At 34.2% G+C, this 17,408-nt stretch overlaps 1 protein-coding gene across 4 annotated transcripts in view; it reads left to right on the top strand.

The window, feature by feature from the left end:
* The window catches only part of sdt (stardust), a 103,383-nt gene that overhangs the window by 3,208 nt on the left and 82,767 nt on the right, over positions 1 to 17,408 (top strand). For 3 of the 4 annotated variants that reach the window (XM_053753019.1, XM_053753018.1, XM_053753021.1), the window contains exons 3-5: positions 568 to 625; positions 12,736 to 12,869; positions 16,059 to 16,534. In XM_053753019.1, the coding sequence (XP_053608994.1) occupies positions 568 to 625; positions 12,736 to 12,869; positions 16,059 to 16,534 (668 nt within the window). Of the gene's footprint in view, positions 1 to 567; positions 626 to 2,266; positions 2,487 to 12,735; positions 12,870 to 16,058; positions 16,535 to 17,408 lie in introns of those variants that run through there. The other variant, XM_053753020.1, reaches the window with a different exon arrangement.

Genomic DNA, 17,408 nt, shown 5'->3' with positions numbered 1-17,408 from the left:
AATAAGTCTGCTACATATTTCAAGCTATCAACTTTACAGCTCCTGAAAGTCGCGGATAATATATTTAGCGAAACGCTTCCGACATACACCTCGCAGATTGCGATTACCATTTGCCCGAAAGCTCCGCAATTAGGCCACTTCCGGAGCTTTGCTCGGACTTCCGATGCTAGCAACAGGTTCTCATTTTATGGATTTATTCACCAGCTACATTATGCAGTTATAGATTTTGTTTTGGTTGCTTTAAAAGTCCACAGAGCATTCATAATTATGTCCCTAATTGTTATGAAATAAGTACAGGCAAATTACCACATGAAAAAGTGTAGGTATCCAAAATCAGCTATTTGATATAAAGCCTTGATAGCATGGTAGGCAACGACATCAATGCTTAAGAGAGTAGACGTTAGGCAGGCGGCCGGTCATAAAATCCATGCCAAATCTCATGTTCATGGAGTGCAATCGTGAAGAGGAGCGAGACAGTATTCTAACAATGTTTTCCTTTATCGGAAGAAATCATATGGAAAATCCATGAGTCTGATTGGAAAAATAAACTCGTGTATTTTGTTTTAGTGCATTTCGTCGTGTGTGATCAAACTGCGAGTGAAGAGACGCAGTGAGACCAAGCTATGTGAGTACTTTATCTTATTGTAGGTATAAAATCGATTGCGATCACCCTGTAATAAAGGAGCTTTAGCTTAAGATAGGTTGAACTTATTGTTGTTGAAATATTATTCATCATTATTACTACTTAGTATAATTAAGTCACTCATAACACTAAAATAGCTAACTTAACTCTGGCATAGGTAACAAAACTCAGACATAGCTAACATAACTCTGACATAGTTACATAAGCTATCTGTCCATCTGTCTGATTTAGCTATCATGACTCTGATAGAGTTAACATAACTATGACATAACTCTTATAGAGGTAACATAACTCTGCCATAGTTAACACAACATAACTCTGATATAGCTAACATACCTATCTTTGACATATAGGTATCAACCCAAAATTACTCCAACAAATACTAATTGAATAAGATATTATGTGAAACTTGTATCTTGAAGAAATCGCTATAGTTATATCAAGTTAATTGTTCTTATAATATCTAAGATAGAATAACCAATTTATAAACTGGATGCGAACTCAGTGCTGTCGCGCCGTAGGTATTTATTATTTGTAACAATTTTTTTCATTAGTAAATGGAAACATGAATTAATGACATGTATAAATTATTTTTAATGTAATACATCTTTAGTAAAAGGGAAATGTATTTCACAGTACGTTAATGCGATTGCGCGCTTTGCACTGTAATATGATTACACTGAGTCCGACTGTGACTGGCTTCTACGGAAAACCCATTTCAGCAAATGAAAAGTAACAGTTCTCTGTTCTCGTAATAAAGTTCAAAATCCAATAATTTCCACCACAGTGACGACTACAAAACGTAACTCCACAATGTGCGCATGCAAAATAACGCATGTCCGTTATTACGGAAAGGTTGTTAAGTCGTTCCGTTTTACTGCTGTTAGAACATTGTCGTAATAGCATCGGTTTTACCAAATGTCGAATTTTCGTGGTATTGTGCGCACCCGCTACGTTTTCGCTCGGACATAGCAGCCTTTGACTTTGAGGTTATATTCCGTGATGTTGCCAGCGTAAAAGTTTTCCAATAAGTAAGTAGTAACATAATAGGAATGGGTCACTTTTGGCAACTTTTATATAATATAATGTTAATACATTATATTATATAAAAGTACATATTTGATGATCGCTTCTTGTTGATCTGTTTTCATTTTCTCATATTTTCAGGATTTTGATTTGTTTACATTTTTAATATCATCTTAGTATTCAGAATTCTATAAATTTAATTTTTTTTGAAAGTTTGTCTGAGAAAACTACTTCTGAAATTTTTTTTTGCACATCAAAAAATTTAAAAAAAAAACCTGAAATTTATACGTACCTAAGTATCTATTTCTTTGTTAGGTGACATATGAGACCAGTTATTACATTATCTGTAAATAGCTTGTTATGTTGATGAATTTTTAGGCAATTGGTTATCAACTGCAAACTAGATATGCATTAAAATAGGAAAAAAAATACACGTTATTATGGAAATCGGTTATGTTGTCATACATCTTGCGTTCTTTGGGAAATAAATCAGCAATCAGGAAAGAACATCCATCGCGGCCGACATTCTCATTAACAGCTATTAAGGAAATGAGAACCATAATGTGGCAACACTAGCTCATGGCGCGACAGAGAGGGAAAACCAGTTTGAGAGTACCGCGAGCCTCCGTACCTACAATACCTCGCAGTGTTTTCCACTACGGACCAATATTATTAAAAACAATTGACCGTGTTGTGTTAAAAGGTGTTTAAACAAGTCCAGTGTATTGTAGTTGATAGCTGACGAATGGTGTCCGGCGTTATAGTGTCGTGGTGTGTGTAGAAAGTGATTGGTCACTGGGTTCTGGTTCTTCTAGAGGTGAGTGAACTTGGCCCGTTGCACCAAGGCTTATGCCCTTTTGCTCTGTCTCCAGATCGGACTGGACCACAGCTTCTTCACTTTGAAAATCCTGGTAAAACTTCTCTTGAGTTAGGTTTAAATGAGGAAGGAAATATAAATTCTCTACATAGACTAAGTTCTGAATAATTTTGCAATTAATATTCATCGTAAGAATACGGCACGTTTGGTGTTTCATTGACGTGGAATTTGGTTTGATACCAAACAGGTATTGATACTAAACCTGTAGCTGAATGGAATTTAGTTAATGATTTATTTTGACAGATTATTTAAAAATTATTACAGTTTTACGGATATCAAAAATTAAGAAATACAGCAGTATTTAGATTTAGAAAATAGAAATCGTTTAAAAAAATTAAACATTCAAGATTCAACAAGACGTATCTACGCCTATAGTTAATTGGGTAGAGATTGCTTTGTCTACTCATGGGCAAATTGAATGTTTTCACCCATCAAACATCTCAAAACTCGTTAAGATCAAAATTCGCACGACACGATCGTTGCAAAAGTAAATTGTGACGTAAGTGTTTGCAATAAAATAGCAATTTCAACGAACGCTTGAAGCATCTAATATGAAAATTGCACGTTGAATAAATTCGTTTAAGCGCAGGCGCAAACTAATGATGATTGCAGAGAATCTAAACACGATTTTCATGTGAAGACCTCAAGCGATGCAAAAAATAATAATCATTGTAAAAAAGCGGATAACCTTGATGCCTTGGCTGAAGAACCAGCCACAGCGCGTCACATCATAAATTTATACATGGTACATACCTCGACGATATATCTTATACATGTATATTTGCAGTTAGTCTGTGTGGTTAAGCTTACGTTATACTGTCTACAATGACTAATAACTGAGTAGCATCAGCTTCTCTCAGAGACTTCATTTCTGTAGACCCGCCGGAAAAAAGGATCTTATCCAAATATTGCGATCATACATTTTGTAATGATAGATTGACCAACATCCCTTAGAGACTTGCAAAAGATGCACTGGAATTTGCCGCAAGCGTGCCTCAAGGCGTATTACTATCTTTTAATTTCATTTATTCTCACAAACTAGTACGTCAGTTTACGAGTTAAGAGTCATTGAATCTGCTTCATTTGTTTTTTTTTATTTACTGAATTATCAGTTAACAGTATATCAATTTAACTTATTTCTCGAAACTCAAAAGCTGATTTAACAATTTCAACTTGCTTTTAATTGGCTTACTATAATAATACGAAAGTAAGCGTTTATTGCTACCAATTTACTTGCAAGTTATAGTTAGATAGTATTTAAACAAAGCAATCGAAAGCCCGTCCGGCAAACTCGATGTCTCGAATGATCCGACCTCTGTTTGGTAAATACCGTACCGTTATAGTAATAGCTCCTAGTAAACATTAGCTTTGCCCATATTTAGAATAACGAAGGGATTAGCGATGTAAACTCTAAACATGTTGGAAATTTTCATAAAGTGGAACGAGACAAAATAGATAGATAGCTAGAGAAATATACACATACATCTGACATAAGTAGATGTTGTAAAATAATGTCGTAAACATAATTACGATAATGGGATATAATACAAAACTTGTAGTAACATTGTAACTCTCTGAATTATTTCTGTAGCAATATACATATTGATCCAAATAACACGTGAGTCAACCGAACTGTCACTGGAGGAAGATTTTATTGACAGCAGGCCTACCATCAACCTTTACAGAACGATTCCTATGCAACTCAGTTCGATTTAGGCACCTAAAATTAATCGCATTCAAAATAAAAATTAAGTCGAATTTGCGATGCAGTTCAGTTTAGGTCGTAACGTTAAGAGATGATGGTAAGCCCCCTGATTAGAGTTAGGTTTGACACAATTTTTTCAACATATTCCGTCCCACTACTGGGCATAGGTCTCCTCCAACTTTCATCTCTAAGATATTCTATGCAATGCCAAATCCAACCATTTATTCAAATCATCACTCCAACGAAAGTTTTGGAAAAAAATATGACAAAAAATATATCAACTATACCAATTCTAGTCGGGTTAAGGGCCCTGGCGTTTAACTGGATGATATATTAGTAATGGTCAGAATATGCAATTTATGCACTGACGTCGGAGTATTTGCAATAATGGAGTGTCCATTAGGTGAAGTGTATTAAAATGGCTTTTAACTACAATATACAGTGGTATTTAATTTGCGGCGAGAATCAATTTGTGATTCTTTCATTTGCGCCCCTTTATTTTTTGTTCAAATTTTCTAATATCTCTATACATGTAGATCTGAAAATTGAGATGTTATAGTGAACATGCTACATTACATTTAATATTATTTCACCTGTCTGTAGCTGATTTATCTATATTATAAAGGTTCTATTATCATTACTAATTATTCGTATGATGAACAACACGAGGTATTTTGTTATACTTGCATAATATTTTTCTAAAACAATGATCTCTTCCACGGGAATAGGATTTGTTTGCATCATTTATGCAACCAATTACAATCTATCGTCTTCTGTAATTTTGCAACATAGTTAAATCTTATCAGAAATAAAATACTACACGTACCAAGTTATTGCTATTGCAGTCTATTAAATGCCACTGGAATGCAACGGTTGCAGCCAACCATTAATATTTTTTTATATTTAAGTTTAATTTTATATTGATGATTATGATGATATTATATCGACATGTGTGTAGATAAACAACTAACTCAATTTTTTTGTTGAATAGCAAAATTAACTGCTGAAGATAGAAATCATTACAAATTTAGCAAGTACCTACATCGATCGCCTCTTTTCTGATTTCTATAAAGATAAATCAAACGACCTAAGCTACATTGTCTCACAGCAAATAAGTTTTAAAATTATTTAAGTAATAAAACCAAAGGCGATGTACATTTTCTTTTTAATATCACAAAACGTAATATGATCAAGCTGTTGGCACAAGCCGTTCAGCTCAAGTTCGCGCTCTATCCCCTGAGACTCGTCCATAGTTCCCAACTGCAATTAGGACTTGAGGACACATGTCGGACGAAATTACACAAATAGACACGGTCATGTTAGTGAGGTGTTTGGCAAATCATTTTGGACTAACGATTCGTGGCTAATTGTTCTTCGGAGAATTAAGTAAATTGGAAATTTCGGGATGACAAGTTTCTACTATTCTAGATTTGACTCTACCCGTGTATTATTTACGTGAGGTAACTTCCAAACGTCTTCATAAACTTTCATAGGAACGATAAAATTAGCAGTAACTAATATTTACTTGATTGATTTATGTAAAAGGTTTTATTAATTATTTTCATACCAGTATATTTATTGAAGTATTTGGAGTTTGCACTTAAAACACGTTTTATAATACCATTGGTACAATGCTAATCATTCTTTGCCAGTTTACCTTTGGGACACTTAGAGAAGGTAATAGACGAGGTCCAAGATAGATAAAAAATTGAATAGATAATATAGTACGATAAATAGGTGTTATAGCTTGTTAATTACATACGAACATTAGAGTTACTATGAAGAAATTTTGTAATAAGTACTGTATAATGTAACACTGAGAAGATTCCTGTAGTTCTTCTGACTATACTCATGTTGTAGGATTGCATGCCACCAGTCTGCGCATGCGACGACATGATGTAACGGAGAGATGATCACGGCTTACCTTGTCTACCCGTTGAAAATGTTTACGGTACAGAAGGAGAATCACATAAGATCAGAGGGATCCAATGATGCTTCATCTGTGATTTTCTACAGCAAATTTTCATCCTCTTAAAAATTTACTCATTTTGACCTCCTCAAATGATTTATTTCAAAAGTTGTTGATATGAGAATTGTATGTCGATTAAGTATTCATAATCAGTAATCATTTGAACCTGCAACATTTTTGACGTGTAATTTCTGTTCTTATTTTGTTTTGCATCTATTGTTACCGTGTGCGGATAACAGTAACAGCTCATTCTTTTGTTTGTCTAACATTCAATGTTAACGTCTGATGTAGAATTCTGTGTCACGCAAGACAATGTTCAGTTGGTCATATTTGTGAGTGCCAAAGTTTGCGTTGATCTTAATTTTTAACTCTTTCTCATGCTTAGATAAGTTTTCCGGTTTTTTCTCAACTAATTTCAACGTTTTAATTATCATTTTCATTCTAAGTATCACACTTTCTTACTCTATTTAGGTACCTACCTTTATTTAATTTAGATGTGTATTTTTCAACAATAATTATGAAATAAATTAACTTAACAATGATGAAGTTAGTCACACTACCTGAATTGAGGGTAACATTTACATTCATAATAAAGCAGGGAATATTAATCATCGGCGATTATGTTCAGCTAATTAGCATTAACTAAGTTATCATGACATTGGCAGGTTAACAAACCTAATTTACATAATATGCAAGCAGACGGATGCAATGGTTTAATCACAGATAAATAATATACCAATATATTAATTAAGGTCATTCACTAAAAATCATTTATATTGATATAAAAATAACGGCTAGTTATTCATCGTCAATTTAAAAAAATTTTATTAATGTCATCATTTTTGGGCGCTGGCTTTCCATATAGACGGATAAAGAGGACAGGCTATAGGACCACGCGGGTCCAAGGCGGATCGTGGTGGGATATAACTACTGCAAATACAGCCAAGATTTGGGTCTTGGCAGGAACAAGCTGAACATTCCATCCTTTAGTGGAGGAACTGGTGATAATTATATTTTTGGACACCAATTTCGGGACCGTACATTGCGAAGGTTTCTTACTCGTAATTGTTGGAGATCGAACTCCTTATACAAATACACATACTACACAAATCTATAACCGTAATGATAACTGCTCAACTACTCTCAAAGTGTTTCATTCGCGTCAATGCGATTCCTCTTAGTATTTACTCCAGTTTTCAACCAGTTCTCTTCCTCATTGCCTTCTATGTAATCCATAATGTCTATGTCACATTCTCAGAAAGTCTAGTTTCCAAGTTACAAGAGCGAATCGTCCGTTCTTTTGAAATATTAATGTGTATTTAATTGTATTATATGCATAAGTAACACAAATCCTTCTATTTAAACTACGGTTTAACGTTTAAAAAAATAAATGTGAGATTTTTATGTACAGGAGCTGCAGTTTTGCTGCAATAAACATTGGGCACAAATAAATAATAAGACATAAATTTATTGATGTCATTTTCACTGCATTCCTACTGAACTATAAAATCTTGCTCCATTTCCATTTAAAATTCACGAGTGAAAGTATAAAAGTTAAATATTCAACATTCTTAACCCCAATATTTCCCTGTTTTTAAATATTGTTCAGATATATAAAATAGTATGTAAGTAATATAAAGGTAGCTATTTTCTTTTCTACCCTTTCTAGTCCCACTGCCCAACCGCAAACTAGTCATGATGTATAAATATCTACAGACAGTATATGAAATTACAAATGGATAAAAATGTTGGATAAAAATGTATCACTAACATAGTGTAAACAAAGTAGCTTCACGGAGTTTGGTACTTTTGCGGGAAAGACACATCTACCCGCTGTCCGCCCCTATATGCTTTGATCTTTAAACCTACGCAACTGTTTTTGATGCAGGTTTTTTAAAAGATAGAGTGATTCAAGACGAAACTTAAACCCATAATAAATTATGTATAATTACTATTGATTTTACCCGAGCGAAGCTGCGATGGGCCTTTCTTCACTAAGATATAAAGGGTCGTATTTATACAAAGTTTTTTCAAATTGTGGCCTTGTTGGAAAAAATTTATAGGTGCCTATTTATATCGTTTTAGAAAGGAAGAGAACCCGTCTAATGTCAAACTAGTCTTTTGGGATATTGTTTAAACGTGGACTTCTTGTTGGCCATGTTTCTTAACACTTTTCGCCTAGTTTTAGTTTGAGAAACTTTAGTTTGTTTGTCGAAAATGCGGTGTACAGCCAAGCCAACATGTTAAGTTTTTTAAGAGTACGCGCGAATTTGCAATGGTTTCGTTGTGAAGTTGGTAACAGTTGAAAGCTGTTGACTGTACTTTACTATTATATACATTTTTGGCTAATATTGACTCAACAGTTTGATGAATATTTTAATGGCATATGGTTATGGATTTCATACGAGGCGACTAAGGGACACATAACTTTGGCAACTTATAGGCTATAATAGCATCCCAAAGAGGTTGGCGTCAGACAGAAAGCCGGTTGTAAAATCACAGGCGAATCTCTCAAAACATTTTAGATTATTCTTCAAAATTTTTAGTTTCACGACTCAAACTCATCGGTTCCTATAGTAGTTATTTATTTGTATATGAAAATGTGTCGGATGTTTTTACGGTGCATTTTTTTATAAAATATTTCTGTAAAAGTGAACTTAACTATTTTTCGTCTTCGTCTGGTTTTCTGAATAGCTTCCTGTCATTAAAATTGACTAGTCAGCCTTTAAGATTTCTTCGTAAGTTATTTATTATTATTATATACTCTTGCAAACATTATTGTATGTACATTGATACAATAAATGAATATTTCCATAGAATCACATAATGTTGATATTTTTTTATCCATATTAGAGTAATAACTCCTAAGATAAGTACCGTTTGATCTGTCTGCACTGGAATGCATGGAACTGGTTCTTCAGTTACCAGAGCACTAAGTAACAGTTTCAGCATTCGAAAATAAACGGTAACACTAACATATTAAAACTGTTTTTCGTTCGTCACGGTTCGAACGCTGATCGCTTTCTGATGTTGAGATAGGTGTATCATCATTAGAGGGTGTGTGATGGAATGTGAGTTTTAAAATGTAAATGATAAGGTTAGATTTCGTTTGAACGTAATCGGTGGATCAAACGGATGAGGTTGTATTTCAGAAAACTGCGTGTTAGATCAACGATTCTTAGAAAACATTTGTTGTGAACGTGAGGGTCTGCTTTATTAATCTATGGATATATTTTCGCTGCTTACTGGTAAGAGGTGGCAAAATTTAAACTACTACACAAAGAGAAGTAAGTGGTCAAAGAATATTTTTCGAAAATTTTCTACTTTATATTTTAGATGTCGAAACGGATAAAACAAACCGTTAATATATCTCCAGAGTGTGTTGAGGTGGTGGTCGCAAAGACCGTCCGCCCTTGATCGAAATCCGTGGTCTCAAGTTCGAATCCTACTCGTGCCACATGAGGTTGTATACTAATCTTACATGTACCTATTTGCTTTCGGTGATGGAAAATATCGTGAGGAAACCCGCATGCTGGTTGACAATTTAAATTCACTGGTGTGTATATTATTATTTGTCATTAGGTAGATGTCAGTAGGTAGTCGTAAAAGTCATGTCAAATGCCTTTAGGCGACTTGAATAAAACACACCTGTGTTGGACACCAGTGTTAGCAAAAACACACTAGAAAAGAAAGAAAGAAAGAGAGAGAGAGAGTGTGTGTAGGGAAATCAAGGAAGAGAAAGTTACATTTTATGGTAGACATACATTTTAGTGATATGCTAATGTGTGCCTATAAGTAAATGGAATCATTTAAATAATTTCAATGCTTTGAAACAGTTTTATCGATAGAAGACAATGGGAATTTGCAGCAAACGTTACGACGCAATAAAAATAGGGTCCCAATAAAACTGTTGAAACAAAATTGGCGTGAATGGGATTCAAGGTTATTGAAAAGATGTTGAAATATAGATATTATTGATAGATATTTTAATGACAATCATTTGGTAATATTTTTATATCCGAATAATAATATGTACTTTTCAGAGCTCTGTGTGTATGCCCGTAATCTTATATCGAATCATCATAATACCCATTGTCTGTTAATTTATAATACGCAGCGCAAAAAACCACAAGCTGAATAATGGAATGATTGGTGATTGATGTAGGTGGAAATAAAGATACAAGTTACCTACCAATAACTACTTCTGTATCCGGACATCTAAATATGTAGGTACATAAATTTTATGAACAATGATAGATAAGACGCAGCCATATTGAAGAATCCGATGTTTTACAACACCGCGCGCCAAAATGAAAAACTACCATTCCATCATTCAAAAACGATCTAATGTTGACAGTAAAGTTATCGCTGCGCAATAGTGGACTCATTAGGATTATTTTATTCGCACTCATTTGGTATTCCGACGGCTCTTAGTGTTGTTTACCGCGGATGTGTCACATTCCGTTTGCATTGACGCTGTATACGACACACTGGCCATAAAATAATTTGCTATTTTTTTATTTTTCTTTATCATACATGTCGTTTGCGAGGACTGCAATTTTTTATTATAATTCCTAAATGTTGCCCGCTAGAGAATTCGTGTTAATTTTTTTTATATTACATATTTTTATTTTATTTATATTTTATTTTGACTATACTGATTAACTAAAATATTGTTCTACGGTCGAAATATTGAAAATGTGTAAGTCTTATATATGAATGTACTTATATATTGAGCATATACAAGTATTCAGATCAGCGATACTAAGGCAAGATAGAATTAAGCATCCATTGAAGAGGCGTTACAATGGAGCTGTATTATTGCACAAGCCTTTACAGAGTATTTGTTTGTAATATAGATAGAGCGCGCGAAACTATAATTTTTATGCGAACCACTAAATAATAAATAGGAAATGTGTAAAATAAACCATGTCTGATTCTGACAAGAAATATGTTCATCATAAAATATTTCCATTGTTCAATTTACAGCTGCATTTTTTTTGTGAAAAACCTTTTTTCACAAATACCTTTCTGATAAAAGATGAGAGAAATAGACTGTTATTTATAAGTACATATTTTAATTACGTAAAAGACAGCCGTACTGGCTGATTTCGGAACACCATCATAAAGGCGGAAATACACAAGCACAGTAGCTTACACGCTTGCATGCCAGCTACTTTAATAAAGCTTGATTTACGCAAGTATAATGGGCAAGTAGGTGAAAATCATTTGTAGAACCATGTCAATCTTTCATTTTATCCATCTTAAACTAGCGGCCCGTTTTCGCTCGGATAAAAATATTATTTACCTACACCTTCCTCAGAAATCACATTATCTATTGGTGAAAACCGAAGGAAAATCCGAGTTCGCGAACAGACAGACTAACGTTTCAGAAGACTTTATTTTGTAATATGTAAGGATGTGTAGTGCATGCATCTCCGCCATACATGCTAAGTAATAAGCGCGTTATCTATAGACAATAGTCACTCTAATTCTGACTCACGGCGGAGAATGCAACACTGATTGAATATTGATTTGTGACGGCGCGCGGCGATGGATATCATTCCTACATTAATCGGTTGGTTTCGACTGCCGTTCAATGGCCACTGGTAGCACAAGCTATATATACGTAGCTTGTATTTTTATTTTACAATTTGCCGACTTCTGTCTTTTATTTGGCAACCTAATTGTCACCATGTCGGACTGCTATACTGGTCCCGGGTTCTTCGGTCAGGTCGAGATGCAAAATGATCCTAATTCAATCTGTGTGATTTGTCCATAAATATTTATTTCATTATAAAATATTTATTTTTATATTTATTATTTTATAGTAATTAAACAAATACTTACTCTCAGATAAAACATCGCGACAGGTACACGTATTGGTGCATATGCCACATTGATGAATATCAAAAAGAGGTTCCTTTTTATCCTACGGCTAAGAATTCCTAAAAATATATGTTTTAAAATAATTTATTTTAGTTCTCAATTTAAAATGCACACAATTTTACACGAGTTAATTGGATAGTAAATTAAGGACACAGGTGATTATAGTCAATTAAAGCGTGTTCGAATTCAATCGGTAATTTTAAATTGATCGGATTAATTAACCGATTGCCACAATTTGTACTTAAACATAGTGACAAATAGTTTCTTTTCCTTAATTGATAGAACTAACAATGTTATTTACCCTCCAAATAAGAAGCAGCATGGTTTTGTCCAAAAAAGTGAATTTATAATCTATGTACACTTTAAATGTCACGTCAAACGCTCTGTGCAAAAAACCCCGAGTTTTTTTCCATACTTAAATAATGTTAAAGAAAATTTTACATTTCACTTTTACATAGTTTTACTTCATGCCATTCAATCGATTGGCCGAGAAACTTTGACTATTCAATATCCTCTGTTAAATACATAGATAAATAATGACACAAAATGCTAACCTACCACATTTGGATATGCTTTCGTTTCAAGTTTGGTTATATAAATAAACAAATCTTTGTTTTTGCCGGCAGTATCGGACATCGGGCACAATATTATCCAGGATGCCTTTCTCATCGCGGTGGAGGAGCAGGCTCGGCAGCGGCTGCAGCGGCTGTCAGCGCTCAAGCGGATCACCCCAGTTGACATGTCCAAGCTGTCTGTAGAGGTAATGTTGTCATCATCAACCACTTTCATTTCACTTTTTCATTTTATGGCCCCAAATTTTAGCCAAAAGTTAATTTTGACATTGTCAATTATCTCAGTGATTATCTCTACAAATGATGAGCTATTTTGATATCGCCACTGCTAGGGCACTGGCTACCTTTATGGATGGATAAATACTGAAAGTACTGGATCATAATCCACTACACACGACTATTGGCGGGTTTTAACAACTGCAAATACAGCCGGGACCAAGGGCTTAACGTGTCTTCCGAATTGCTAGACCAAATGTCATTCAGAATTAAGTATTTGTTGACCAATAAGTAGCGACAGCAACCGCCTTTTTATTAGCCTCATTAACACTGCACAGGAGGAAGGGGATTTCGAAAATGAAACGTGCTTATTTGGCTTGGAGAATCAAAGTTCTAACTAATTGGGTCAAGAAAAATCTACTTACCTGGTGTAGCGATGATCAGTAGGCCCTTATTTACCCAGTAAGTGCCTACTGATCATCTATATTAAAAATAGCTTTTGCCCGCGGCTTCGCCCGCGTGAATTGCATAGCAAAATCTCAGTAATTTTTTATCGCGTACTCAAAACTGATTTAAATTCGCATTTTTTCTCATCTTTAGTTCAATTTCTTGTTTCCCGCTGCGTGTCTCGTCCCGCAAACTTGTCCAATCTCGCTTCCTGCTATATAATGTAGATATCCCGTACCGTTTCCTACATATTGTGCCATCATGTTTTTCGCAATGTGTCCCGTCCCGTTTCCCACTACGTGTCTCCTTCCCATTTCCCGCTCCGACTCCTACTGCCGCTTTCTGCAACGCGTGCCGTCCCATTTTCCATGACGTTTTACGTCCCGGTTTTTTATTAACCACAAACGTAAATTAAAGATTTTTTGTATTTACTATTACTGTTATTTACTACAAAAAGTAAGTGTCAGTAAGAAATTTCAGCTTTTTATCTTGAACATAGTATTAAGTCCCATACAATCTTTCACCCCCCCTTTTGAAGGTTGAGGCTTAATTATCAGAAAAATCTGACACACTTATACACTTATACATTAATTTATTGTAAACAACCAAAATACAAATTTTCAAGTCCCTAACTTCAACGGTGTAGAACTTTAAAGTTTTCACCCCTTTTTCTTTCTGCAAAATTTTAAAGTAAATCGTCTTCGTGGATTGTTATTTTAATTTTCCTCATTTTCCGGGATGAAATGTCTATAAGATGTTAACCCGGGATTCCGAGGTATTTTTGATTCATTATTAGTTTTTCAATTATCTTAAGGGAACCTGACCATTACCATATTACATACCAAATATAAAGCACAAATACCAAATAGCAAATCGGTCCAGTACATTTCGAGTGATGCGCGTTCAGACAGACGGAGAGACAGAGAGACAGACAGACAAACAGACAGACAGACAAAAATTTCCAAAACAATATTTTCGTCATCTATACGAAGTAAATTCCATGAAGAATTTGAAATAAAAATTCTTCGATTTTATTATATGTATTGATAAACAATTAAATAATAAATACATGATGACATAGCTTACAATATGCCTAAGAAAAAAAGACCTTCTCAAGTATAGGGAACAAATCATCAACGTACTCCATATCAAAATAACTTGCAAAAACATTGTCTCTTTGATTGCCTACTTTTACAAATCTATTCTTATATTTTCCGCAACATTACGCGGTGTTTGCGGTCAGCGTATAAAAAAGGAGTTACAAAAGACAAAAAAACAAGTCAAGTCAATAAAACAACATCAATTCTATATCGACACAGCAATAGGAGACAATTCTGATATAATCTCTCTTGAGTCCGCCCTTTCAATGCCAAAGTGGGTATCTTAGTCATAAATATTGTACAGTTCGTAACTAATGCTGTAACTGTTTCGCTATGTTGATTGTACTATGAAGGCGTTGTCTCTACTTCATAAGAAGCTCTGTCGTCTCTTCTCATAATTTGGTGTATTAAGACATAAGCTGAAGCGGTTCCAGAACGCTTGTTTTTCAAAGAACCATGTAGGATTAACAATTCTTTTAAACACCACATTGTAAATAATGTAAACTCATAATTTAGCAAACAAATTATCTTGTCTTTGTGATTTATAGAATTATTGATATTCGAGTCTTTTGTAATGCAACTCAACTAAAACAATAGATGAATAGATTTTGTTCTTATGCCTAATAGCTTCACTATCTCTCTTATATGTATTGTAATTTAAATTAAATTGGCAGGCTAGCAGAGTCATAGCTATCTATTTACATTAGTCAGTTTTTGGATAACTATTAACTTCTATAATTACAGTAATCACTCGAATGAAATGTTCGTGAGTTGTGACAACCTGATAATAGTTTCTTGCCTCAGTCCCTACAATTTGTTACTTTCATTACGTGCTCCAGTGTTTTTGATCCAGTCCACTTTCAGAATACTCTCAAATGGCTTGAACAGCGAAACTGCGAAGCTGCGCTGAAACTCCAAATGCTACTTAGATAATTTTTTTTGGAATTTGCACTAGTATCTAGCTTAATGACAATATTTGCTCTTATCGCTATAATTGTTATTATCCTCTGATTGTTCCACTTTTGATCTTAAAAATGTATCTAAGTATAACATAAAATTTATAAAGAAAAACTTATCATTGTTTATTGTTTAATTTTTAGAAAATTCTCTCCCCTTCACGCCCATTCAATTTAATTTACCATATTTTGTTTCGTAAATAATTTCATACAAAAGCTTATGTTACACCACAATTATCATTTCAAGGGTCTCCGAGACCACTTGTTGCCTGTCACATTTTTAAAATCCGCATTTGCGTATTCTCAAGTGCTTTTTTTTGTGCAGAGTTAATTGGGGTCGAGCTGGGACGAGGGAGATATATTGCTGCGATACATTTAAAATTTAATGAAAGGCATGGCTGTTAGTTTTGAGTAGATACATAAAATTTACCAGCTGATGCAAGAAAATAATATTATTAATCCAATATTCAATTGTAACGTAAAGAGAACACACACTTTGTTTTTACTCAATTAAACTGGATAAATTCAGTTCTTAAAAAGTTCACACTGTTCGAATAATCTAGAGCAATTATCATGTTTTTCGCCGTACAAGTTACAATGTCTTACAAATAATTGATTACTTACAAATATACATAATTGTATTTCTTTTTATTTATAGTTAAACAAAAGAAAACGAACACAGCCAGAAAACAGACAAGAACTGAACGGCTACATAGCAAATTCTACCGTGTATGTAACATCCATAAACGAAAACGGAGCCATAGAAAGCAAACCCACAATATCTTCTCCAAAATCACAACCCAAGTCCTTGCAGGCCAAACCGGCGCCCGTTATTGCTAACGGCATACAGGAAAAGAAGAAAGAAGCTATAGAAATTAGAGAAGAAAAAGTTGAACCAGAGAAACATGAAAAGGATTCAAGTGAAAAAAGTATAAAAATTAAAGTGGAATGTGAAGTGCAAATAGAAAGTGAAGTGACTAGTGATAAAGATATTAGTAAAAGTGACGCCTACAGTGTTGCTAGGGAGCATTTGAATAACGGTCGAAGTGAAAAACTGTTGGGCGAACAGCCTGACCACCGGATCAGAGCTACAGCTATTGTGGAGAACAATAAACTAGGACCAGGCGAGAAAGGGTAAGTTTTATATATTTTCAATTTGAAAAGATGCATATCATATTTTTTAAGACTTCAAGCAATATCAACCGTGATACATAATATTGCACAACGAGCTAGGTCGAAAATAATAATATACTTGGTAATATCGTTTCGAATCTAAGATGTTTCCAAATAGGTATACCTTTGAAGCAGAAAAACAGGTAAGTAAGTATCAAAAAGAACGTGAACTTAATGAACCGAATGAGACATTTGGATGTTAAGTAAACGGGATCCAGTCTCATCGCTGTTCTTTATCCTCGTAATATAGCGAAGCAGTGAACATATAAAATTACGTAATCGTTTGGGTTACTGGAATTCAAATTTTATGCTCATCGCATACGGTCGTTTTATGGTTGCCGTTTAGACGCGCGGATAATATCGGCCGACAACGAATCTCCTATAGGCGGTCTTTGAATTCTGTTGCCTCTATTTGTATGTGATTTAAAATCGTTGAAGTTACTTTTTAAATTAAATAAAATCTACGAATTTTTATGAAGGGTCACAGAATGATCTCAAAAAGTGAATGAAATGGGAAGCCCCAAGGCCCTACCAAGCACTACCAAGGCGTCCAAGGTAATTAAATTACTGAAAAATTAGCAATGCATTTAACTAAAGCTGAAAATCGGTCGGCTGAGAAACGGTCGAACTATAACATTTGCCACAACCGTAACATCAATGACCAAAATGAATTGTCTAGTCCAAGGATAAGAAATAAAAATCCTTACTGTATGATTATAATTTTACAGCTTTATGCATTCTATACACCTAGTAAACAAATGATAGATCGTTGTCATGATCTTTTACATGAGAACTAACTTCTTTCTCCACCCATAAAGGAACATCAAACAAACTA

The sequence above is a fragment of the Plodia interpunctella genome, chromosome 12 (genome assembly GCF_027563975.2).
Source record: "Plodia interpunctella isolate USDA-ARS_2022_Savannah chromosome 12, ilPloInte3.2, whole genome shotgun sequence".
Taxonomy (NCBI): domain Eukaryota; kingdom Metazoa; phylum Arthropoda; class Insecta; order Lepidoptera; family Pyralidae; genus Plodia; species Plodia interpunctella.
This window is presented reverse-complemented; position numbering and strand designations above follow the sequence as displayed.